The sequence below is a fragment of the Acipenser ruthenus genome, chromosome 25, assembly GCF_902713425.1.
Source record: "Acipenser ruthenus chromosome 25, fAciRut3.2 maternal haplotype, whole genome shotgun sequence".
NCBI classification, from domain to species: domain Eukaryota; kingdom Metazoa; phylum Chordata; class Actinopteri; order Acipenseriformes; family Acipenseridae; genus Acipenser; species Acipenser ruthenus.
The window spans coordinates 25,051,910-25,078,107 of NC_081213.1; the positions used below are offsets into that span (position 1 = coordinate 25,051,910).

The 26,198-nt window shown below is 37.5% G+C and overlaps 2 protein-coding genes across 3 annotated transcripts in view; both read right to left on the minus strand.

The window, feature by feature from the left end:
* LOC117414062 (transcription cofactor vestigial-like protein 4) overlaps positions 1 to 692 on the minus strand; it is a 46,333-nt gene extending 45,641 nt beyond the window's left edge. Inside the window, exon 1 of one of the 2 annotated variants that reach the window (XM_034919578.2) lies at positions 470 to 692. The gene's annotated coding sequence lies outside the window, so the exon portion shown is untranslated. The remainder of the gene's footprint in view (positions 1 to 469) is intronic. The other variant, XM_034919581.2, reaches the window with a different exon arrangement.
* A 10,824-nt stretch (positions 693 to 11,516) lies between these two features.
* LOC117412046 (phosphatidate cytidylyltransferase, mitochondrial-like) lies at positions 11,517 to 16,662 on the minus strand. The gene is made up of 8 exons (XM_034903698.2): positions 16,214 to 16,662; positions 15,412 to 15,594; positions 15,050 to 15,142; positions 14,186 to 14,336; positions 13,902 to 14,047; positions 13,318 to 13,483; positions 12,853 to 12,915; positions 11,517 to 12,413 (listed from the first exon to the last, which is right to left on the minus strand). The coding sequence occupies exons 1-8, from the start codon at positions 16,349 to 16,351 to the stop codon at positions 12,337 to 12,339; spliced, it is 1,017 nt and encodes a 338-aa protein (XP_034759589.2). The 5' UTR covers positions 16,352 to 16,662; the 3' UTR covers positions 11,517 to 12,336.
* Positions 16,663 to 26,198: the final 9,536 nt, after the last annotated feature.

Below are 26,198 nucleotides of genomic sequence, written 5' to 3' on the forward strand. Positions count from 1 at the left end.
CGAGAAACGTTATGCACTGAAGAAATGCAACCACAGCGGCAATACGGTAAGCGCACTAATAAAACCGCAGCACATGCTCCAAACGTTTCCCGCAGTTTCCGACACAGACAAACTGTTTTTTATCCTAAAACATATCATAAATAGCGAGCACCCCACTACACGCCTAATTTGTTTCCGCTTGGCTTACATTACCATAAGCACAACACAGTGTCATAAATGTATGTTAACATTGCAAAAAAATCGTAGAATGTACTATAATAGAGAATGTGCTTTGTTCAAGTCGGTCAGCTGAACTATTATTATTATTATTATTATTATTATTATTATTATTATTATGCACAAGGTTCTCAGATGTTTAAATCTAGTATGGCATTCTGCTGGATCTAAGTTTCCAAAAATCGCTTTGCTGTTTCATCATGTAAGCATAACAATATCTCTAGTCAGCTTGTTGCAATTGCTAAATACATACCACCTTGTAGTGCCACTGTGGTTTCTTGGAAGTTTGAAATGCTGAAGATGTTTTACAGTTATTAATAATATTATTATTATTATTATTATTATTATTAGGAAAACACAACTCCCTTTCACTTTTAAGTCACGGAAGTCGCAAACGCTGAATGGTTATCCCAGAGCTGAGACAATGACAAAAGAGAGCGCTTGCATTGAATTGAAACTCATACTGCGTCAACCCAGCTCTAGATGAAGAATGTGAGGAATGATGGAAATCTCTTCCTAGCAGGTGGTGAAAGTGAACCATCCTCATTGGCTAACCACTCTGAAGTGAGATCAGCATAAATTATGTTAATTGAACATGTTACATCACATCCTTAGCAGCAGGTTGACAATATAAGGAAGTTGGCACAACACGGGAGGCTTCGGGTTTGTACAGTAAAGTTGTCTCCTGGTCTCCTGCAACCAGGTTTCAAATAAGCCACTGCTCCCTAGAAAGCTGCTTCATGTCCCCACAGCTGAAAGCCTTCCTTTCTCTTAAGCTAAGCAAGGTTGTGCACATTCAGACTCGCATAGGATACCAGGAGCTGCAGAAAGGTGTGTCTTTGCTAGCCCAAACAGTATTTCCAGTGGATGAATTCTGCAGGACTATCAGCAAATTCAGGTCGTCGTATAAAGTAGTAACAAAAAAAAGTGAATGGCTGCCCTCTGGTGGTGTTGGTGCTACATAACATTTCTTTAAAAAGTGGCTGTAAAGAGATAAAATCATAGCAAGGAGTTAAACTAGGGTAGACAGGGGTTAGTTGATAGACTGCCCCATAACTTCCTGTCACATGATGACATGTTTCCATGACAACACTTGTTAGTGTAATAGTCATGTGATTAACCCTCCTGTGTGTGGAAGCTGTTAATGTATGTTATTTCAATTTATCAAACTTTTTTTTTTAAATTGTTTTTCACATCTAGAGTAATTTGTGAGGCGTGAGATATGTTGACTCATAGCCAAACAAATACAGCACCTACGAAGTGATCTACTATTTCTGTACAATGTCATTTGTTTATAAAAAGCTAAAGTGCGTTTTTGCCCTAAAAGCTATCCTTGGCCTACAAGATTAACTGAAATTGTGGGAGAGGGGTATCGGGTAAATTGAGAGTTAAGATACTGCTTTGTCAGATATTGATTTTTAAACAGTATTTTAATCCCACGTGTTGGGTTTTGTTAGTAAATTATAATGGCCAGAATCAGTTGGCTTCATTAAAAGTTTGTACTCATTAAAGTGTCTCTGTCTCTGTCTTGTTTATTTGTTTCTTGGTTTTTTTTTTTTTGGTTTTTTTTTTTAATAAATGTGTGCAACAGCGCTAAACTGCAGTTTCTGTCTTTGAGACTCTTAATTGCTGCCGGTAACATCATGGGCCGTGATGCTATCCTGTCACACACAAACTTAAATGATAAATATCTGTTCCTGATATTTTTAGTTCTGTTAATATTTGTGATGTTTCAATATTAGATTTTCCTGCATTTTTCTTTTTTTTTGTTTCTAGTGGAATCATGTTGCCCATTTCATGTTTATTCTATATTGTCTCAACTTACCCCGCACTGTGTTGGAACGTAGCATATAGGAAATGATATTGAGGGAACCAGTGCACACCACCATCCCAATCCATTGTGCTGTCATGAGTGGCAGTTCCTGCTTGTTTCTGCCAGGGTTTGTTCAGGTCGATGAAGTGTAGCCACTCAGGTTTCACATGATTACTGTACAGGTCTTCTCTGTGCCCGGCTTCCTTGAGTTGGTCTATGCTTCTCACGGACTTGGTGTGACTAACAACTGGTGGTCCAATGTAAATTTAGCATGACACCTCAAACCTTTAAAGCAGCTGTGGCACAGGAAATTCTTATCACAGTGCAATTATATTTGCCTATTGGAACTGCCCAGCGTTTTGTGCAGACTGAAACTGGATAAGAACCATGCAGTACAGGACCAGATAACTAATAAAGGAAAGTTTAGAGTAGCTCAGACTTTTATACCTGCTGAAGCCCAGCACGCTCCTCTATTTCTGTATGAGTGCAAACACAGCTTTCTGGTTATAGAAAAGTTACCTACAGTTCCGTTAACTTAAAATTCTTTATGCTTACACATGCTTTCCTACCAACCAGTTCAATGGACAGACTGTACAGCTGGAGTCACTCACTATTTATTTATTTTATTTATTTCTTAGGAGACGCCCTTATCCAGGGCGACTTACAATTGTTACAAGATATCACATTATACATTATTTCATATTATTTTCAAGTACAGAGCCCTAACCACTACTCCACACTGCTGCCCTCACTACCATGTAAATGCAGGTGAAGATACTGTAGCCAGAAGTCATGTGCTGCCTCCTCTCTCCACTAAGTTTGCTTACATTGGAGTGGCTGGCAGTGGGGAAAGCTGTTTTCATGAGCAACATGCTGCTCAGGTTACATTGAACCAGCTCACGATCTCCTGCAAGAAAAATAAAGAGCAGCAGTGTGGAGTAGAGGTTAGGGCTCTGGACTCTTGACCAAAGGATTATGGGTTCAATCCTGGCTGGCGGTCTCTTTTTCATAGCACCGTGTAGTACCCTGGACTTATAACCATTCTGCACACCTGTTAGGAAGGTTTTCCACAATGACAATTTGTCATTCAAGAAGTATGCGTCTTTGTGTCTTTTATGTTTCTCACCTGTGTTCCTTCACAATTCACAAAGATGCTCCTCGTGTGATTGTCTTTAATGTAGGTGATCTGCAGCGGGTTGGCTTGCCTGATTTCAAAAATCCTGCTTCCTTTGTTCACTGTTCATTTAACTTCTTGTCAAAGAAAAAGCAAATATTTACCCGGCAGCGAGCTGGCAAAGTGGAGTAGGGTGGAGTAGTGGTTAGGGGCTCTGGACTCTTGACTGGAAGGTTGTGGGTTCAATCCTTGGTTGGGGATACTGCTGTTGTACCCTTGAGCAAGGTACTTTACCTAGATTGCTCCAGTAAAAAAAAAACAACTGTATAAATGGGTAATTGTATGTAAAAATAATGTGATATCTGTATACTGTGAAATAATGTATAAGGTGATATGTTGTAACAATTGTAAGTCGCCCTGGATAAGGGCGTCTGCTAAGAAATAAATAATGATAAAGTGGGCTAATTCACTATAATGCTGTCCTTTTCTCACTGGGAGACTGGTTTCAAATCCTGCTGATTCCTTCCTTTGTTTTCAAATTGGTTAATTTCCTATATAGTAAATAAAAAAGCAAGTTCTCCGATAGAAGTGAAATGGCACAGTGGGCTAACTCACAAGTATGTTGTGGTGTTGCCCTTGGGGGACTGGGTCCAAGTCCTGCTGATTGCTTCCTTTATTTTCAAATAATGTGTTAATTCCCTATGTAGTTAATGATACAGCAACATTTATCCCGGAAGTGAGGTGGCACAGTGGGCTAATTCACTACTATGATGTTCTGTTCTGCTTGGGGGATTGCGTTCAAAGCTAGCTGAGTTCCTTTCTTTATTTTCAAATCATTGGATAATTTCCTATATAGACAATGATAAAGGAGAATTTCCTATATAAGGGAAATGGCACAGTGAACTAGTATGCTATGTTGTTCTCTGCCGAGTTTAAATCATTGGTTTTCCTTTTTCAGACTTGTTAGTTGTGCTTGTGGTTAATGAAAAAGCTATCGCTTCCTCAGTTGTGAGATGGTGTAGTGGGCTAATTCACTAGCATGCCATGTAGTTCAATTTGGAGGGAATGTGTTCAAATCCAGGTTCCTTCCTTTTTCCAACAATTGGTTAAGTCCCTATATATTCAATGAAAAAGGAGGTCCTTCCACTGAATTGAAATGGCACAGTGGATTAATCCACCAGTATGCTGTACTTTTTTTTTCATGGAGGACTGTGTTCAAATCCAATTGTCCTTCCTTTATTTTAAAATAATTGGATCTTTTCCTATATAGACAATAATTCACTTGCGTACTATGCTGTTCTCCTTGGAGTACGGCGTTCAAATCCAGTTGATTCCTTTGTTTCAAAGACTTTGTTAATTAACCTTAAAGTCAATGAAAAAGCTATTGCTTCTATGGTTGTGAAATGGCACAGTGAGCTAATTCATTAGCATGCTGTGTTGTTCATTTTAGGGGGAATGGGTTCGAATCCCTGCAAGTTCCTTCATTTAGTTTCCAGTAATTGGTTAAGTCCCTATATATTCAATGGAAAAATCAGGTCATTCCACTGAAGTGAGATGGCACAGTGGATTAATCTGTCAGTATGTTGTGCTGTTCTTCTTGGAGGTCAGTGTTCAAATCCAGTTGTCCTTCCTTTATTTTAAAACAATTGGATCTTTTCCTATATAGACAATAATTCACTTGCGTACAATGCTGTTCTCCTCAGTTGAAATCCAGTTGATTCTTTAGTTTCAAAGACTGTTCATTAACCTTAAAGTCAATGAAAAAGCTCGCTCTTCCACAGGAGTCAGATGGTGTAGTGGGCTAATTCACTAACATGCTGTGTTGTTTGTTTTGGGGGGAATGGGTTCGAATCCCGGCGAGTTCCTTCCTTTATTTCCAACAATTGGTTAAGTCCCTATATATTCAATGAAAAAGCAAACCCTTCCTCTGAAGTGAGATGGCACAGTGGACTAATTCGCCAGCATGCTGTGTGGTTGTTTTTGGGGTACTGGGTTCAAATCCTGCCGATTCCTTCCTTTGTTTTCCAAAAATTGGTTCATTGACCTTATGTTCAGTGTGAAACCAAGCCTTCCTGTGGGAGCTGGTGGCGCAGTGGTTAAGGCCACTGCCTCCTCTCCCCGAAGACGGCGGTTCGAATCCAGCTCCCGGTAAGTTCCAGAGGTAAGTAATGATGTCGGTTGTAAGTAATGATGTCGGTTGTGTTTCCACAGATGGTGGTGGGAGGAGGAGGTAGCGGTGGAGGCAGGAGAGGACAGAAAGGGGGGGGTCTGGCCCCCCCGCCTGGGAGGAGAGTGGCAGGGTGGGGTGTTGCTACCTGAGTGAAGAGAAATGTGACCAAGTGTTGTTTTAGTTTGAGTCCCCTTGAGCATTCTACAACTGTCTTTTAATTAATAGGTGGTCTCTTTTACTATCATAATCAATAAACCAACATATTACTGTGTATTATGATAGTAAAAGAGACCACCTATTTATTAATTAAGACAGTTGTAGAATGCTCAAGGGGACTCAAACTAAAACAACACTTGGTCACATTTCTCTTCACTCAGGTAGCAACACCCCACCCTGCCACTCTCCTCCCAGGCGGGGGGGCCAGACCCCCCCCTTTCTGTCCTCTCCTGCCTCCACCGCTACCTCCTCCTCCCACCACCATCTGTGGAAACACAACCGACATCATTACTTACAACCGACATCATTACTTACCTCTGGAACTTACCGGGAGCTGGATTCGAACCGCCGTCTTCGGGGAGAGGAGGCAGTGGCCTTAACCACTGCGCCACCAGCTCCCACAGGAAGGCTTGGTTTCACACTGAACATAAGGTCAATGAACCAATTTTTGGAAAACAAAGGAAGGAATCGGCAGGATTTGAACCCAGTACCCCAAAAACAACCACACAGCATGCTGGCGAATTAGTCCACTGTGCCATCTCACTTCAGAGGAAGGGTTTGCTTTTTCATTGAATATATAGGGACTTAACCAATTGTTGGAAATAAAGGAAGGAACTCGCCGGGATTCGAACCCATTCCCCCCAAAACAAACAACACAGCATGTTAGTGAATTAGCCCACTACACCATCTGACTCCTGTGGAAGAGCGAGCTTTTTCATTGACTTTAAGGTTAATGAACAGTCTTTGAAACTAAAGAATCAACTGGATTTCAACTGAGGAGAACAGCATTGTACGCAAGTGAATTATTGTCTATATAGGAAAAGATCCAATTGTTTTAAAATAAAGGAAGGACAACTGGATTTGAACACTGTCCTCCAAGAAGAACAGCACAACATACTGACAGAGTAATCCACTGTGCCATCTCACTTCAGTGGAAGAGCCTGCCTTTTCATTGAATATATAGGGACTTAACCAATTACTGGAAAATATAGGAAGGATCTCGCCGGGATTCGAACCCATTCCCCCCAAAAAGAACAACACAGCATGTTAGGGAATTAGCCCACTACACCATCTCACTCCTTTAGAAGAAATAGCTTTTTCATTGACTACAATGACAACTAACTTAAGTCTAAAAAAGGGAAATCAACGATTTGAACGACAAAAAAACAAAGCATACTAGTTCACTGTGCCATTTCCCTTTCATAACAAAGCCTCCTTTATCATTGTCTATATAGCAAATTATCCAATTATTTGAAAATAAAGAACAGGACTCACCTCGTTTTGAAACCAGTCCACCAAAAAGAACATATTTGTGAATTAGTCCACTGTGCCACCTCACTTCCATGGTAAACTTTGCTGTATCATTAACTACATAGGGAATTAACACATTATTTGAAAGGAAAGAATGAGCAGGATTTGAGCCCAGGCCCCCAAGGAGAACAACACAGCATACCACACAGTGCCACCTTACTTCCATGGAAGAATTTGCTTTTTCATTGATTATACAAAGAATTAACAAATGATTTGAAAATAAAGGTTGGAACAAGCAGGATTTGAAGCCAGGTCCCCAAAGCAAACAGCACAACACACAAATAAATTAGCCCACTGTGCCATCTCACATTGACTATGTAGGGAATAAACACATTCTTTGAAAATAAAGTTAGGAATCAGCAGGATTTGAACCAAGTGTCCTAAGGCGAACAGCACAGCATAGTAGTGAATTGGCCCACTTTACCACATCACTTCCATGGAAAACCCTGCTGTATCACTGTCTTGATAGGAAATTAACAAATTCTTTGAAAATAAAGAATGGGGGAAGAGGAGGGAAGTGTGAAGGAAGAATTAAAGATGTACTGTATATGTCTGGGGAACACCACTGGCGGAAAAAATAAATTAGGCATGCGCAATTGAATTTGCAAGCACAGGCCTACAAATGAGACACTTTTCTTCCGAAGATACTATTTGGTATAACACTGGGACACCTTCCTCAAAACCAGGACGATCCAGGGTAAACAGAAACAGGTGGCAACCCTAGGGGCCAACACAAGTAATACACCTGCAGTGTAGCAGCAACAAGGTCTGAATATGCATTTTCACTGAGCTCACTGTCACAATTATTTTTGTAAGTTAGTCCCCTGTAAGCAGTTCCCATTTTGAGAAACTGCCTATATTAACTCTTCTTAGGTGCAGTGGCAGAGGGTGTAACCACAAATATTTACTTGAGCACACAATACTACCTTTCTGCAACAACCTAAGTGAAAGCTAAGTGTTTTGTCCCTTTGAGGCGAAAAAACAAGAAAAAACAAGAAAAAAAAAGAAACGCTGCTGTGAGTTAATTGTACACGTCTGAACTGTCATGTCAGCAAGTGAACCCTTCAAGGTGAAGCAGACCCACAGTTTCCTGGGCTTTTGCTATTACTACTTTTTTTTCTAAAATGTTGTTTTGAGGTGCTAACAGTGAGGCGGGGTGGTGTTGTTTTTGCAGATGTGTTAGGTGGCTGCTGTGATTGCCTTTAGTGCCCAGTTACTACAGGTACAGAAATTGGTCTTAACCATCTGTAAACCCCAGGGTTAAGCAGCCACACATGCTCACTAATTTTGGTGGTAGGTTTATTCATATTTACATAATGTACTAATCATCACACACACACACACACACACACACACATATGTATATATGAAAAAATATGTTAAATTGTGCAAAGTATTAATGTTCAATTAGTTTATTTCCAAGAATAATAACAATGGTTTACTTGTTTAGCTTGTTCAGCTTGTTAGTCACTTCAGGCTAACTGCCACTTAATGGCATCAAGCCAGCATTTCGTTTTTCAAGTAAACCTGAACCAGTTTTCTCCATTAGTATTTTTTGGCAGTAGACCCATTGCTTCAAGGGCTTTTGCTATTATGTCGTCAAGTTAGACAAGAAGCTTTTTTTTTTATTTTTTCTAAAATGTTGTGTGAGACGCTAACAGTCACAGTGGGGTTGCATGCTTTGTTTACTAGAAGATGCTTTAGATGATTGTGTTTAGTGCCCAGTTACTACAGGAAAACAGTAGACTTCATTCAGCTTTTTTGTTTAGTTTTTTGTTGTTGTTGTTTAAAGTAAAGTAGAAGGTAACTGTATACTCCAGTGACCTCTGGCACGTCCCAACTTGCTCAGCTTTCACTTTACAAATAAACGGGCAATGAAACATGAGCTCCAGTAAAACTGAAGATTTTTTACAAGCAGCGCAGGAACAGCAAGCATCTTTATATCTGGTAAGCACAGATAAAAGCACCTGTATCCTCTGGATTTACCTTCACTTAGACAAGCCTCTCACCGCTTCTGTTACTCATCTTAAATATCCCTGTGCAAAACTAATCTTGGTGGAATAACAACGTAGAATTAAATGAACAAATAATAAATGTTGCATATTAGGGTAGTGTTTGCTACATCTGGGTATACTTCAGGTTATTTTGTTCTTTGTTTAATCTAACCAGTGATGTGTTTTCTCTTTGTAACTTTGTAACATTTTGATCAATGGTTTTACCCAAGACTCATTTTATAGGCATTCCCCTTGATTAAACTTTTTTTTAAAAAAATGTGTTGAGTTGAAAACAGATGTCATGATCAGCTAACTGGTTAATTAATCAAAACCAGATAAAAAAAAAAAAAAAAAATCCAACAATCCTTAGAGTTGTGTAAACAGGGCACATAATTTCATATTTACTATAGTTAAATGCATGTTTATTAAATTAAGACCAACAGTAAGTTAAGGGTGGTCCTGTTTATAAAGCTTAGGTCATAGAAATACCTTTTTTTATGAATAAAATAAAGCTTGATATTCAATAAATGGAGCAAAACTGCTGTTAAAGAACATGTTTATGAAAATGAATACTACAATAGCTAGGCCCTATTCATAAACCCTTATTGATAAACATAATTCGTAGTGAAAGCACAAATGGATTTGACATACTTGTTGAATTCAGTGATCATATATCTCGAGAAAATGAAATGAATGAAAAATGTTCCTTCTCATTCATCAAAACCTTTTAAGGACTATGCAGATGCCCCCGAACACAAACATAAGTTCAATACAACTTGATCAGGGCTAAGCTTGCAGGAAAAGTCCATGAAAAGTTACTTTTGATTTGAAGTCTTTGTTTGACCAGAATTTGAACATGGCAGCTGCCAGCCCTCCTTGCTGGTCCCGCTGCAGTTTTATTTACCAGTGCTCAGCACCTGCTCTGACTTTCCTGTCTGTTATTACATTCCTGTTGTTCAGTACAATGCAGTTAGATATTAAAGGACAAGGGATTTTGGTGACCTCTGCTATCTAATAACATTGAACAAATAATGTGTTGATGCAATAATAACCTGAAGAAGAAATTTAACCTCAAAGAATGCATGTACATTAATACCAGCTGAACGACACCTGCACCTTCACCAGCAATGACACAGCATGTGCATATTTTTTTTGTGGAGCTTCTCATCCCATTATACATTCACACTGACATTTTCTGTAGTCTGTGTAACTTTCATTCACTGCAGAATTCCAAATGGCCACTTGAACGTATTATGGAAACAGAGTAGGGCCTGGTTGGTATTTTGATTTGGAGGCTAAGTAGGTTAGGGCAGTGGTTCCCAAACAGTGAGCTTTATGTGTTAATGTTTTAACTTAAGGGCCCACTATGCCATAATGGAGTTCCAAAGGTGAGCCACAGGTTTAAAAAAATAATTAAAAAAAAGGTTTGGGAACATCTGGGTAAGGAGATACTGCTCTGCGACACGACTAAAGCACACCAAGGAAGGGTAAGATTGAGAACGATTTAAAAATAAATTAAACAAAATTTAACAAAACCTTCCAATTACCCTACCCCTAATGGGACCATTGTTGTCTTTATTATACAATAAACTCTACATTTAAATTATTAAATAAACTAAAGAAACAGGTAGTATCAAACACAAAACACTTCAAGACTTTGGTTAACAAAAAAATAACAATAAAACACACCTTCCACAACCGTCAACCTTGCTTTGACTGTGGAGACCACAAACTGCTGAATAAATATTGACATATCAAAATGAAATGTAAACAAGTTAAACCTGTTTCGCTGCACTTTTTTTTTTTTTTTAGACGGTTTAGTGTTATTGAAGGGTAGGCCGGAAGGCAGGCGAGCCTGTATTTTGCATCATGTATTTTTATAGCATAAACTCTTGCTAATCTAAATCCGTTTCAGATTTGAAATTTGTTTGGAGTACTGATTGTAACTTGTGCCATTTTAAAAATGCCTTGTTACTCTTTGTTTTATGTTTTTCCTATTAACATTTTATGGTACATCTGTAATACCTTTTTACATTTTCTTATACAGTACTTTTGATGTAATCAATAAAGACATATGTGTTTTATGATCTTTCCTTGTCTTCATGTCTAACAATAAATGCGAATGTCATAATAACAATTTTACAGTAATAAACAAAATATTTTGTATAACCGAGGTTTTACTGGAAATGCTTGCATGCCAAAACTAATGCTGGTGCTCAAGTAAACAAAATATAAATGCTTTCCACTAAGATTTTTATATAAGATTGTGAGAATCGCTTGAAATGTGGTTTCCAACTCGGGTTTCACAAGTCTGTCTAGTAAGATTCATTTCCTAGACTCTGTTAGCTTTTAGCGGTTGAAGCGCACTGAGCACCGTTAAATTGCGTTATTTAAAACCTCCCAGGGATGACATGACCTAAAGACTCACCCACAGATTGCACTCCACAAAAATCAGTCCTTCATCTACAACATATTGTAGACATGCAAGAAAAATACAGCGCGAGCAGTAAAAGACAATCGAGAGAAAGAAAGAAAGAAAAACTCAGCAGTCTTTTGACGAAGTCAACCCAAACGTGACCATTTTGATATGCTGTTGTGAAAAAAGCATTAACAACAGAGGAATAAACAGCATGCAATAGGTTTCTGACCACCGGCCGTAAAAATCACTCACCCCAAGGTTAATGAGTTGAAATATTTTTCAATTCTATTCTTCATTCAGCAGGAAATCTAGCCACTGAATATATTTCAGACATGTACCGTAAAGTTTTAGAAATCTTGCTTTCATTGAGCTCCATGTTAAATTAAACCAGCCATTATTCTGACAGTTACTATTTTGCCTGTCACTGGTATGTGTTGACCTTTCAGGGTTCAGTTATCAAGCCAGGTTACACTATTGCAGCTGTAGTCCAATGAGCAGAAATTACTATGCATTTAGGATTCAGGGTTGTCTTCACGGTTTTCCACATCTTCTGTTTGCCGGTGCAGCAGCTGCATTAGAAGAATAGGTGCTACGAGGAACGCACACAGATTTAATTCATCTCAAACACTGGGACGAGAAATATTTGAAGGGTCCTTCACAGCAATTCAACTTATCAGTGCACTTGTCACGAAGGAAAGCATCCTGAGGTATTCACAGCAGCCGTGGAAGAGGAATTTTATTTGATGTTTAAAGTTGTTGTATCATCTCTGCAGGATGTACCAGTCATGCCACAGATTGAGGAGTAAACTGCTTGTACTGCATGTACTTTTCTGTTAAATTCTCTCAATAAATGACTAGATCTCTCATATCTAACAGATCCAAACCCTTTTTTATCAGAGTCGCTGCTTAAAACCGCTTCAAATATCAATTGACCATCAAGTTCAGAGAGAAATAAAAACTTCAAATTCAAGTGCTACCTTTAAATAAGCAAGAAACATTTCCACACGAACATACAGGCACATATTGTGTTATTAACAAAATAGGAGACTTTAATGATGACTATACAGTGTGCACAGAGATAGATCAGTGGGACTTCCTTCTCGACCCTTTCCACATTTTCTGGAGTTTCTTCATGCTATATGACACAGTTTTCAAAAGGCCTGGATACACGAGGAACAGAAGGGTCATTAACCTTCAGGTTTCAATAAACTACAACAGTTATGACAAAATAACATAAGAAGTTACTCCATAGACAAATCTATTATTAACATTAGCTGTATTCTCTAACCTGAGGAAACATTCAGGGATCATATGAACGCTGTTTTAATCTTGAAACTAAATGCATATTTTCTGAATGGTATACAGAGGTATTGAAAATATTGTCTTTTTCTTTATGATATTTCTGTTTCAAGAATAATTATACACTAATGTTAATGTGACATTTCCTTCAGATACACATACATTTCTAATGGCTGTATCACATCTATATCAGTGTACACTATGCTTTCTATTTTTTTATCCTTTTTTATATTACATTGGAAACTAGGCAGATACCTGCTATGTGGTATACATGTACATATAAGAATCAATTCCTCTTACCAGCAGTTAGAATTCCCTTTGCACTCTGGGTTATGCTTGAAGATTTCACTATTGCAGATATACCTTTAAAAAAAGACGGATATCGTGATTTGAAGCACTAACTTAATCATTGCTCATACTTACGAGATGAAAGCATTGTTACTATTAACTATATGTGTTATTATACACTGTACAAAACAACAAAAAACAGGTGTTGAACAAACATGATGTACAAATATATCTTAATCATAAAATCTAACAACCAATTATAACCATGAAAGAAAAATGGAATGGACATTTCTTTAAGCAAAAGTGAGACATTTCTGTTTATACCAAGCTGGGGCAAACATTTATATATATATGATTTGTTTAGTGTAAACATACCCTATTGTATTACTGTTTGCTGACGGATTGCATGGCGCATCTATGTGTTTTTCCCCTGTACCACAGTATGGTATGGAACCACCTGGTTCAAGCCTACAGTACCTTGCTGTACTACTAATCCGCAGTCTGGGTCCTGGGCCACCTGCAGCAACATCTCTTCTACATCTCTGTTCTTTCCCGGGGGGTCCACAATTCGGGTGATCTGCTGCTGGAGAGTCCTGGGCAGACCCATCAGTTGAACAAACTGACCCTCTGGGCTTTTATCAATCTGCAGACATTACCAGAGAAAACAAATACCATTCTAAATATGTACAATAACTGACGTCAATTTACCAGAGGGTGACACTGGTTGGAACATGCGGCAGATTAAAATATGGTAATACATATGTCATTTTTATTAGACTTTTACTTTGTTCCAAATATAAAGGTCACAATTAACATCAAGAATCTGTTTTTTGTCCTTCTGCTGTATGATGAGATTTGAATGCTCCCCCAAATAAACCTCCACAGCTAGAGAGTGGCGTATCTTACATACTGTGCCGTGCTCTTGCATGCTCCAGTCCTTAGCTATGATATCTGGAGAAACTAACATGTAAGCCAAGTAGGACACAAGGATAGAAACAAGGATGGATGGATATGAATAAAAACATGCAGCAGATTGAAATGATGAGAAGCACAAATCCCACCTCCAATTTGCCCTGATGCTGCTTGTAAACCACCTGTGGGCAATCCTGAAGAATGTTGCTGTACAGCATCTGAAAGTGAGGCAGGTTGGCCTTGACAATGTTCAGCACCTTGGATTTGTCTTCTCCTATTACCATCCTAAAATCCCCTGGAACCACAAAATCACATTTAACAGCGCGGGCCAGCAATAATGCCGACAAAATAATACAGATCAGTTTATATGCAGATAATCCCTCAACTAAATGCATACACAAATAAACAATAAGGGCTCCAACCTGAAACTGACCTGCATACGAGAGTCCAGCAATCTGGACAAACAGATCCTCTTCTGAGAAGCTCTCTGGAAGCATGAGGAAAGCTGCAGTGACCGCACTCTTAAGGTTGCTGACCAGTGCAGCTCGCAGCTTTCCATTCTCATTCTGCACCAGGATTTTAACCTACAGAGACACGCTTTGTAAGTGCAATATAGAAAATCATTTGCCTTGTTTCTAGATGTGTGGTAGCAGTACACAGTACAGTCTGACACATAAAAATGTATGAGCAGATGTTCCATAGATAACATGGTCTATTCATAAAAAAAAAATAACAAATACTGTTTCCACAAAATATTTGACAAGTAAATTAGCTCTGCCCTCTAGTGGTGATTACACCCAGCATAATTTCTTAGGGGAAAAATACCTCAGTACTGTAGACAACTTTTAAATAAAAAGCACACTACTGAATTTACTGCTTTGAATTATTTTAGAGCTGAAACAGCATGCTCACATGATATGATGCAAGCTATCCGTCTGAAAATCTTTGAAAGTCATTCAAAAAAATATGCACAATTTAAATGAGCGTGGTTTTTTAATACACTCTTGAACCTTAGATCACTGAAGAATCACATGCAGTGGTTCCTCTAATTTTATTTAGCTGTCCCTACTCTCTAAACATCTGCTGTGGTAATGTGCTTTAGGTTTACTCCCACTGCCCTGGAAAAATAAGCATTGGTTTTAGAACACCCTCAGTATAGTACATTGGTAAAATAAGATGGTTTGTATTTTAATTTGTAAACTGTACAGAGACAAATACCCACATTAGTTAACAACTAACTTCATTTACATTATCTGCAGCTCAGCCTACCATAAGAACAAACGTACGCTGTGCTTACAGGTTTGTGGAGCCTCCCAGACACATACAATGTTTTCCAGTGAAGCAAGTCTTCGATTAATGTATCAGTGCTGATAACACCATACTTGATCACCTGTAAACAAACAAATATAAAATGATTATTATTATTATTATTATTTATTTCTTAGCAGACGCCCTTATCCAGGGCGACTTACAATCGTAAGCAAAAACATTTCAAGCGTTACAATACAAGTAATACAATAAGAGCAAGATGATAGAAAAATGATAAAACTACAAAGACATATTTTTATCTATCTATCTAGCTATCTATCTACACATATATAAAGTTGCTTTTTTCTAGACTTATTACAGGTATAGAATGTGCTGCTATGGTTCTCTTACCCTGCCATCACATGGCACTAATGTATTGTAATAGACTCCTGCTCCATAATTCATCTGCATGCTGCTGACTTGTTTGGGGCCCAGGAACCGCAGGAGGGAATAATGCTTCCGGTTCTGCATCAGGTTCATAGTATGCCAGGTTGGTGGATCATCGACAGCAATCACAAAGTCTATCATGTTGTTCTGGGAGAAGATTGAAATACATGAGAATACACCAGGATTACTTTAGTTGTACTGTACAAAAAAGCAAGACATAGATGAACTAGGAGATACAAGATTTGTGTATTAGGTGGACAAAGATCAAATGTACAGCTGCTTTGATTAAAATGCACTTTGCATCATCAATATTAATTTAATTGTATCTTTCATCACATTGTTCAGGGATGGAAATAAGACTCCCACTGCACAGCAGTTTGACCCATTCCTGGTTTTACTATGTGTTTAATAAAACACACCTTACTTATTGAACTGTGACTAATCAAAATCGTAGTAAAGCCTGGAATGGGTGAAACTGCAATGCAATAGGAGCCTTATTTCCATCCATGTAGTTGAAATTAATGTATCTGATGTCGTGTAAACGCAACACAATCAAAGGTGATGATTGATTTAAACACAAGAATTACCGTTACTGGTATGTTTTTCTTGCCAAAGATAATGACACGGACAAACGAAAAAGTCGTCACGTTGTGTAGAATCATCTTCTAAAACACACACATATAAATCTGAAAATATGTTAATGAAACTGTGAAAAAAAGCAAACCAAGTAAATACTAAATACTTTGAGCTGTTAGTTCTCTCTTACCCCCATTTGCCCTTGAGTGGTCCCAGTTTGCCTGAACACCCCTGAGCCATATGTAAATGCCAGGCTGATATCCTGTGGGAACTGGGACAAAATCCTTCGGTACAAAACATTACTGGTCTGAATAGCCGGCACCGACATGACACAATAAAGCGGTGACCCCACTTACAAAGTGTAAGGGCAAACAAATAAAGAAAAACTATACGTTCTATAATGAAGGCACTGCTAGTACTTCTGTGTTGAGCACATATCAACATCATTGCGCCGGCGACATTGAACCTTTGCTACGAAATGCATTTTTTTGCAAACGAATGTGAACTATTTATTCACACAACTTCACATTGATCGAATTTATGTGATAACAAATGTTTAGTAATAACATATGTCAAACCTAACCAGCAAGCAAATGTCAAACACAATCAAAGAAAGCTGCAGGCAGCAACAACAAACCAAGACCAGAACTTCGCACCAAATGTATTTGACGCCCCCTCTAGTGGTCGGAGGCTACATTAATTTAGGATATGGAGAAATAGAGAAAAACTATTGCTGATGTTTGGTACCACCAACGTGTTTATCCAATATTTAAGGGATTGTTAAAAAAAAACAAAAAAAAAACCTTTGGCATTTCTTGTAATATCTGAAGCAATGAGTTATACAGTAGGTGCCAAACAGTTAACTGCATACCCACAACTGTGTGCAGTGGATACCTTGTGAAAAGGTGTGTGTATGTGAGTGTTTTCAATAATGTCCTTATTTTTCCACTTTCTCTCTGGTGACTTATTTCTCAGTAGTTCTTTTCACAAACAGCACAGTGATTGCGGCATTGCAATCTGTGTTTAATAAACAGCCTGCCTCCTTTTAAATCCTTGAGTAATTTAATGGCTTGGAGAGATTATGGGACTTTATGATGTCATGAGCATTACTGATTACATAACTATTTATCTTTCTTTCTGAATTTAGCTCCCACTGATGATGTGATTATGCATGATTGCTTATATAAACATTTGGGGGCAGATCCTATTCAGAATACAGTATTTCTTATTGTATTTAATGGAGGTGGTTAATAATATAGAGCAACAGTATTTAGATCAGCTCTTTGTTACAACCATTGTTTAATTTGAACCATCTAAACCTCCATCCTGGTCCTAAAGCAGTAAACTGATTAATTAGTTACGATAAGCATACTGAAGCTTGACAGAACGTGTCTTAGAAGCTGTTTATTTTAGATGTTTCATTACAGGACAAATGGTTTTAGTGAATAAACGGGACACACTGTGATGAGTCATCAGGTACATCTGTGCTTGTACTCAGGGGATGGACTGCAGCCATCATCTTAATCAAACAATGCCATACAGTAAATGAAACAAGAGCACTTGAAGATAAGCTGTCCTTTTAAGGACCTTCTGAGGCCACGGTTTCTCTGAACAATAATAGACAGTGACTTTACATTTCCGTCATGAGCAGGAATTCATCAGGGGATCATCAGCTTGCATGAAGCAAGTTTCCACCCCCACAGTGCAGTGCCATGACCTGGCTGCATGATACACAGAATCTGGAGGTTCTAAATTGATACGTGAAGGTTAAGTGCTACGTTATTATTTAGGACAAAACTGCAAGAAAATCCTTTGACAATATAATCTTTATATAGCACCTTGCATAGTGGACCACCATCACAAAGATAGGCTGTGAACTGTGCATTACATGCAGTCATGGACATTGATTTAACATCTCATCTGCAGGAGGTTAAGTGACTTGCTCAGACTCGCCCTGGACAAGCCCTGGACTTTAACCACTGGACCACACTGCCTTCTGTCATTATTATATCATTAAAAAAGTGGTTTGTGGCACAAAAAAATTGTAAGCCACATGCATGTGATGCATGTTTGAACCTATCCATCCAGGTTCTATAATCTCTCTGTATTTCAGCTCAGCGGATTTGTTTGCGATTTCGAATGCAACAGGAGAGGAAGAAGGTACTGCATTTTCATGTTTGGAAACTAGATGGTGATTTAAGGATTGTTCATATCGTTGTCAAAATGTCTTTCCATTCCTTTTTTCATTTTCACTGAAGTGCAGCATCACATTAGTGACAGGCACAAATTCGGTAGCATTTTACCTCTTTCATGTTTGCTAGTGCCTTTCATGTTGTCATTAGGATGTTGCTAGACATTAATATTACTGTCAGAACCTCTAAATATAACCCTTCTTTGATCACCCTCTTTCTTTGAATTAATAATGCCCTAATGCTCCATCCCTAAAGCATGATACCAGCATAATTACTTTCTTCTGTCAGGCTGTAATTGAGGGATGGGATTTTCATATTTATCTTCACTTTTGCCGATGCTGTGTAACTTTACTTGAGCAAGCAGACATGAATCTTCCTTTTTTGGCCTGACTTGAAAACAGCCACAAATCTAGTCTCCAGCAGTCTCCAGTACCTCTAATTTAGCACTGTAATCTGTTTGACGTTATTTAGCCGGTGATGTGAAACTGTGGGGCCTTTCAATTACGTCTTAAGCAAGTGCTTTTCCAGGAACACTAAGTATCAATGTTAAATATAGTCCAGGCAGCCCTTGAAGGAGAAAATAAAGAAGGTAAAAACTCCATTAACTTCATAAGCTGCCTGTTTGTTTTTTTTTTAAATTGCATCTGACAGTTTAATCACATGCACAGATCTAATAGAACACATTTATAAAAAAAAAGGGTTGTCCTAATAATTTATTAACACAGGTTAAACCTGTTTCTGTTTTGAAATTAAACTGACTGAGTATTCTAATTAATTATAATGTATTTTATGATTCTATATTTAATCATTACAGAGAAAATGATGAACAGGCAAAACCAATGAGAACAAACTCAGATTCACTTCATTTTGTATTAAAGGTCTGAACATTGAAAAATACAAAGACAAAAATTGAGCTACTTTAAAAAAAATAATAATAATACTACAGTAGGTTGCCATCATGTTGGGCTGTTTCTATTCCAAATGATGGCATTGTTTTACATAGAGAAGCTTGCCTGTACATATAATACTCAGTGGAGACCATTGACTGTGGGAGCTGATATTTGAGGTATAATTAGACCTCTTTAATAGGGGCCATCAGAAACAGTCATGTTCCTGTTATTTTAAAAGCCAGCAGGATCTCCATTAGTGCCACAAGAGGATGCTGCAGGCTTTGTATATCTTTCACTCACGAGGCTTCAGCCTCATTACACAGTGCTGGGCACGACACCACACAGCTGGAACCAGGCCCCAGCATATGCAAAGCACACAGCGGCAATGTGCTCAATAAACAGTTTGTCTGTTAGTTTTGTGGTTTTCTTCGGGTATGAGAGGGAAATTGCCTGGAGCATATTTTTAAGGCCTCAGCATGGTCACATTTTTGTGAGGCAATTATTATATTATACCCTATCCTAATTAGTGAGGTTTACAAGGTGGAATCTGGGTTGTCTCCAAGCGGACTGAATTAATTCTTAGCAAATTCAGGATCTGTTTAGGCTAGTGCTTCTGTCAGTCAATCTCTATTACTGTAAAAATGAGTCATTTTATTTCTGCATTGTTTGTTTTGACCTGTTTACAAAAAAAAACATGTCTATTTATGCACTGTGTATACTCTGCTATTATTTTGCTTGGTTTACTTAGCAACAAAAAGTCAACCAGGGTGACAACTTTCTCACTAGAAATAAACATATTTGATAATATTTTCAGCCATTATATTCCTAATTGGTAACAAAGGAAATCCGTATGGCATACACCTCATTACTATAGTTGTAAAAACAGGTTGATTCCTAAGGTTATGAATTATGGCTATTTTAATTTATATGCACTTGACTAATTATCCTGGAATGTAGCGCATTAATTTATTAAGCATCCCTGTAAGTGGAGCTTGTATGAGTTTGAAAACCTGCCACCGCTGCCCCTAATACTGCTTAAATGTAATTACCCATTGCAGCTGTCAGCTTTTTATTTTCAATGTTAAGGAAACTCCTCAGGCAAAACCCAAATGCACCCTTCACTTTGACCTGTGACCTAAGATTGCTGCCATATTGGTGTCATGTGACTTATTGTTTTCCAGATGATAAAGACACTTTGAAATATTGTTGTAAATAAATGTGTAAATACTTCTGCTGCTGATTAGGTAAAACGCTCACGAAGAATAGTCATTTGCTAAAAGGGATTTAGAACAAAAATGATTGTAATAAAGTACGTCTAATGCACCCGCTACAAAAATAGAAATTAACATAGAAATAAAAACTAACTGCCGAACGCTGAGCTTGCAGAAGACATGTTCACATTAATTATGTGAGTTATATGCTAGCTCAATTTAGCTCAATCATTTGCACTTTGGAAATAAAACAAAATATTGGGACTAAAATAATGTCCCCTTCATGGCTCTGTTCTTAGCCTTTCATTCAGATTGGGCACCGTATGCTTCAAGAGAATTTCAAAGTTTGAAGTAAAATGCCTCGCTACTACATGTCTGTCTTCAGTGTCAGTTCAGCTGTTGGGTGACCTATTTTAAAAATGTAATTCCACAATCTTCTTGGATATTCCTAATAATGTCTTGTCAGGTCCTTCTCACAGTATGTACCTCTGATTTTTCAGAGTTCAATGTGTCTGTGAGGATTTAAAACCTCCTCATGTTGTTTTCTGAAAGAGCTTTCTAATACCGTCATGATTGGTATTTATTTTTTCCAAAAAGATCCTTTCTGGTTGCAGCAGATAAAAGCGTCATCAGGGATCATCAATAACTCAGCAGCAAGTGAAGTTTCCAAAACAGGGAGAATAAAGACTAGCAAGCATGTTACTTTATTACACACGAGAATAGGCCGTTTCTGTCTGGATCTGAACACTTATTGTTAATCAGTGAGGTCATATGTCTGTTGTTATTGAAAGTTCTTTGGTAATACACATGCTTTGTGATTATACATTTTAAACATCCCAGATTGTGATTTTAATTAGGAAACCCGATGTAAAATTTCAATTTTCGGATGAATGCATTCATTCCTTTATTGTCTCTCCCGTATCCTCGTTGTCTTAAGAATATGTATAGCTTTCTCCAATGATAAACATGCATCTTGACAGGAGGTGATCAAGGTGATTAAACAGCATGTAGTAGAAATCGAACCGTGTATCCGATTGCAAATAGAACATTGTCAATAGCATTGGCAGCGCACAGACACCGAGACTGAAAAGAGCAAGTGTTCCTTTCTTGCTTCTGTTAACCTTGGAATTAAACTACAGTTGTAGTGAATCCATTTTATAACAAGTGCACTAAACTGGCGCACTTTCCATTGTGTCTCTAATTACTGTGTATGTACATGGTAGTTACTTTGTAAATACATGTGCACTTACACTCAATTACAATCTTGTTATGCATAGTTACAATGTACATAATGTGTACATCTTTTTGCACGATATAACCCTAACCCTTTTCTGATACAATTGTGTACTTACATATATTTGCACATGCGTATATTGGATCACAGGATAAAAAATATGTAATCAATTTAATTTCCTCTTGGCTTTCAAATACATGTACTGTAGTGTGTATTCCTATAATACCTACAGTGCAGGAGATGAGGTTTTGATGTTTTACTTCACAGTGTTCGGGAGCACTTTATGAATTGAGAATATATTTCTCGAGGTAGGATGTGAGTGATTCACCCCATATCCTTTCTCTGTCAAATCACCTGCAGAACACACGGTATATTTTAAATGGGAACATCTAAAGGAGACACAATGCTTTAGGATATGCTTTTATGTCAATTAAATTCATATTCTATTCCACTGAGAAGTAACATATATGTCACTCAAACGTAGAAGTAAGGGCTTGTGTAAGTTGTTCCATATAACTGGAGACTACTATTCAACTCAATCATATAGAAATAGTGAGAAATAACCTCTAATGAATTTAATTGACATAAAAGATAAAGATGACAACACCTGCACCCGCTTCCAATTCTGTAGTTAACAGCTATTTGTCGACACTTTTTTTAAATGAATCTTCAGGTGTAATCAGATGATATCAGGAGCTAATTGGTGGCTGTTGCACAGGATATGCACCTCTTGAAATAGATCCCCGTCTTACTCATCCTTCAGATTAGTTCAAGCACTTGCCTAATATCACATTTGCATCTGTAGGCTTTGCACAATATATGCACCAGTATCTCAACTTTACATTTGACAAGCAATACAGTCTCTTCCTCCTCTGTGTGTAATATTAATATTAAGTGCTAATTAAATAGCGTATTGTACCATATTCTAAACACATGTGTTATCTGCTTAATATACTTCATTTTTACTTTGAACAGAGAGCTAAACTAAGGTATATCTGTTTAATTCTATTTGTATGAAATGTGAACATTCTATACAAGTAGCACCTGGGTAAACAGATTTTTGTTTTTCAAATCTACATAATCATATTAATTGCTGCATAAAAGGCAAAGTACTGTTTTCACCACTACAGCATGATTTGAGCTAATGATTTAAACAAAACATATACATTAAAACAAAATGTTTGTACAGAAGTACCCTTCGGTTTTTCAATCGTTTTAATAGACCTTGACATCTGAAATACACTTCCACCGAGGAGGTGATTAATTTTCCGGACACAGTTCTTTATTTGTGTCTGTGTGTTTATTTTAAAATAATCTCTAGAGATATTCTTTCAGATTCCTCTTTGCTGGAAAGCAGCCAGGGTAGGAGCACGCAGAAAGGATTCCATTTAGAGATTGCTCTTTCCCAGTGTGACATAGTGAAAAGCCAGGATAATAAAATATTGATAAGCAAATACAGTCGAGGGATTCTCAGAGCTTGGGGAAGGGTTTTACAGGCAAACTTTGTTGAAATATTCACAGTGAATGCCTGCATATGTAAAAGCAGGGCTTTCATTTTCAACTTCCAACTCCACCTACTCTCCATGTATAGAGAGAGAGTAGGCAGAGCTGGCAGAATTGAAATATTGAATTGTGGGAAATGTTTCCTTTTGCGTTTCAATGGGGGCGTATACAATCGTCCACCGTTGTTCGATATAAGTTAATATAGTTCCTCCAAAGATTTATTTTTCTAAGCCAGGTAGCTTATAAAAAACAGGTCATCTCTACAGTGATGTATCATTCTACTGTTTTGTAATTTAATATCATTTATTTTGGGCTTATTGGCATCAAGTGTATGGCTTATCATTGACAGTGCACCCTCATATTTTAAAAGTGTATTTATGTTTTACTTTACAGGTTATCAATCAATCTTTGCTGTTCCAAAGTCAGAAAAGAATATCTGTCTCTTGGTGGCAGTAATTATAGGTTTGTGAGATCCACAGATGACATTTTGTCAGAAAACATAAACCTACCTTGTTCGTTGTGTCAACTATACCATGACAGGGTTGTGGTTTCAAAGACCAGGTGTGTTGTTATTTGTCATGTCAAGGATTCGGAAGAGTTTAATGAAACATATATCTGGGAATCCAATTAAACAGTGGAAATGGATTTGTAATCAATAACAAAGCTGTCATAGACTGTACTACCTAGCTGTGGTATAAACTGTGATGACTTGCTAGGGTGAGTGCTGTGCTTTGACCTTCAGGTGCATTTGACACATGTATCCGTCTTGATTTATAATAGAACAAGTCATACAATAATGTTCATCTTTAAATATGTTTTTTATAAAACGTCTGCACTACACTTGAGGATCCTACTGTTACATCACGCAGTCAATCCACAACTGGTTCGTTATTGATGAACGTACCGTAATGTATAGCAGTGAATCCCAGGGGTTTACATTATTAACCTACTGTTGAAACTGTTTGAGGATTCCTACGCGTTCAGTCAATTCTGTGATTATAAGATCAAGGTAACCTTGGAAAAATGATTCAGCACTTTATCACTGGCAAGATTTTGGAAGTCAATAATCAAATTTCAGGCAGGGGTGAGATATATAGGGGGGCGACTACACTGTACAAAGATATATCCCACTGCTTAACCTGTGGACAGCACTGCCCTTGAGACCAGCAGACTTATTTGGGTTTTAAAGGACCCGTAGGACAAAGCATGTTCTAATCAGCATTCATTCACTGACTCTATGTTCAATATACATGCAATCTATCCCTTTGTACATTGGCTTAGTATAGTGATTTTCAATGTATACAGCAGCATGTTAGCAATGTGTATGCATATATACATTGTATATTTTAATATAATACTTTTATTAAAATACACCAAAGAAGCATAATAATGTATGTATTTGGCTTTGTATATTTTGTATTCATTACTCTTGGTCTGTGTACAACAGAATCCTAAGAGTTTAATATGCTGGAAGGATTTACCAGTTAATGGATGTATTTTTGCTTGTTTAATTGCCTTGTAAATATGCTAAGCAGACTTTCCTCTTTCGTAGCAATAGGATAAAATATATTATGTGGGTTTCAATGTCCTGTGAAGCCATACAGTAGGTTTACCGGTATCTAAATATTGAATCTAAAGTTCATGCATAATGCTGTAGAAGAAATAATGCTTTTGAGTGACTAATATGTTTAATAAAAAGGCTTAGAATCTGCAACATGGGATGTGAGGAAGGATACCTAATATATGAAGAGGTTGAGTATCCGTCGAATTGACTCATATCATGCCACTTCGTTAGCATGTCCCACAAAAGAGGAAGAACTCATGTCAGGTGACCATTATATTACAAGAGGCCTGTAGCAGTTGCAAATCCACCTGTAATCCTGACGTTGATGGGTTCTGCTACAATGACAGGCTGCTGGTACTTATACATTATATATATATATATATATATATATATAGGAGAGAGAGAGAGAGAGAGAGAGAGAGAGAGAGAGAGAGAGAGAGAGAGAGAGAGAGAGAGAGAGAGAGAGAGCGAGCAGACACTGAGTAGACACCGTAATCTAATTTGGGATATTTTTCAATACCACAGACCATGCGTAGCCCTACAGGTCTACAGGTTGGGAATCTCTTGTGATTGTACTCGCTGTGTTCATTCAATATCACAGTCCCTTCCTTCCTTATTGATAACGGATTGATAATGGGCACAGTTAGGTTTTGATTGATCTGTTGCTCGCATTTGAAGCATTGTGCTGTTCTAAATCAAGACCTGCTTTTCCAAGGGAGCTGAGAGGATTTGGTCAGGACTCTCAGTGCTAATCTAGAAATACAAAGGAGTTACCACATCCACTCACATATTAGAAAAGCAGTAGAAACTTAACTTGCAAATGGAGACATTTCTCCTAATCTTACTGCAATGAAGATATCCAAAAATGTATAAGCATATTAAAAAATATAGTGTTCTTCCTGATTACCCTGTCTTTGTGTTATTTTCTTTATTATAAAACTGCTTGCTTGTTGGTATGCTGAAAGAGTGTGATAGGTCACTAAATAAATCTTAGTCCAAATATATAATAATATACCAACAATTTAGTAAGTTTGTTTATATACATTGGACAGCAAAAGACACATATTATATATTTTTTAAAAAAGACAAAATAATGAGACAAATATTATATATTTTTAAAAAAAGAAAAAATAATGACGAAAAGTATATTACAATAGCCTCTGGCTGTTTAAAGCTAAACCATGTAATTTTTCTTCTTAGTTTTGCAGGCCAATTGGGATTCAATTTTTAATCTCTCCTGGGATTACAGGTGGAAACAGAATCATACTTTGCATATCCATATATCCATGCCTACATACATAACAGTAGTAAATGCATTTTATGTTTGAATTCAGTGTTTGAATGAGATGAAAGTTCAATGTTTGGTTGAAGGAATGTAATTGAAACACAGGGTAACACATTGCTTAAATGAGTTATCTTGTTTTGCTCAATTTCGAGGTCTGTAATAGACAGATATGGGCATAATTAAATTAGCTGAGAAACTCTGAAGCTTATTACAGAATGAAAAAGGCTTTTACTACAAATCAAATAGTAAGAAAATCCAGTTAGCTTAAAAATATGAGACATTGATACAGTTTATTG

Coding starts and splice junctions, on each gene's coding strand:
- LOC117412046 (XM_034903698.2), bottom strand. CDS start 16,351: ATGTCGGTGCCGGCTATTCAGACCAGTAATGTTTTGTACCGAAGGATT. Junction 15,595..16,213: donor CCACTCAAGGGCAAATGGGG/GTAAGAGAGAAC, acceptor ATCTTCTCCCAG/AACAACATGATAGACTTTGT. Junction 12,414..12,852: donor AAAGGGAATTCTAACTGCTG/GTAAGAGGAATT, acceptor TCGTGTATCCAG/GCCTTTTGAAAACTGTGTCA.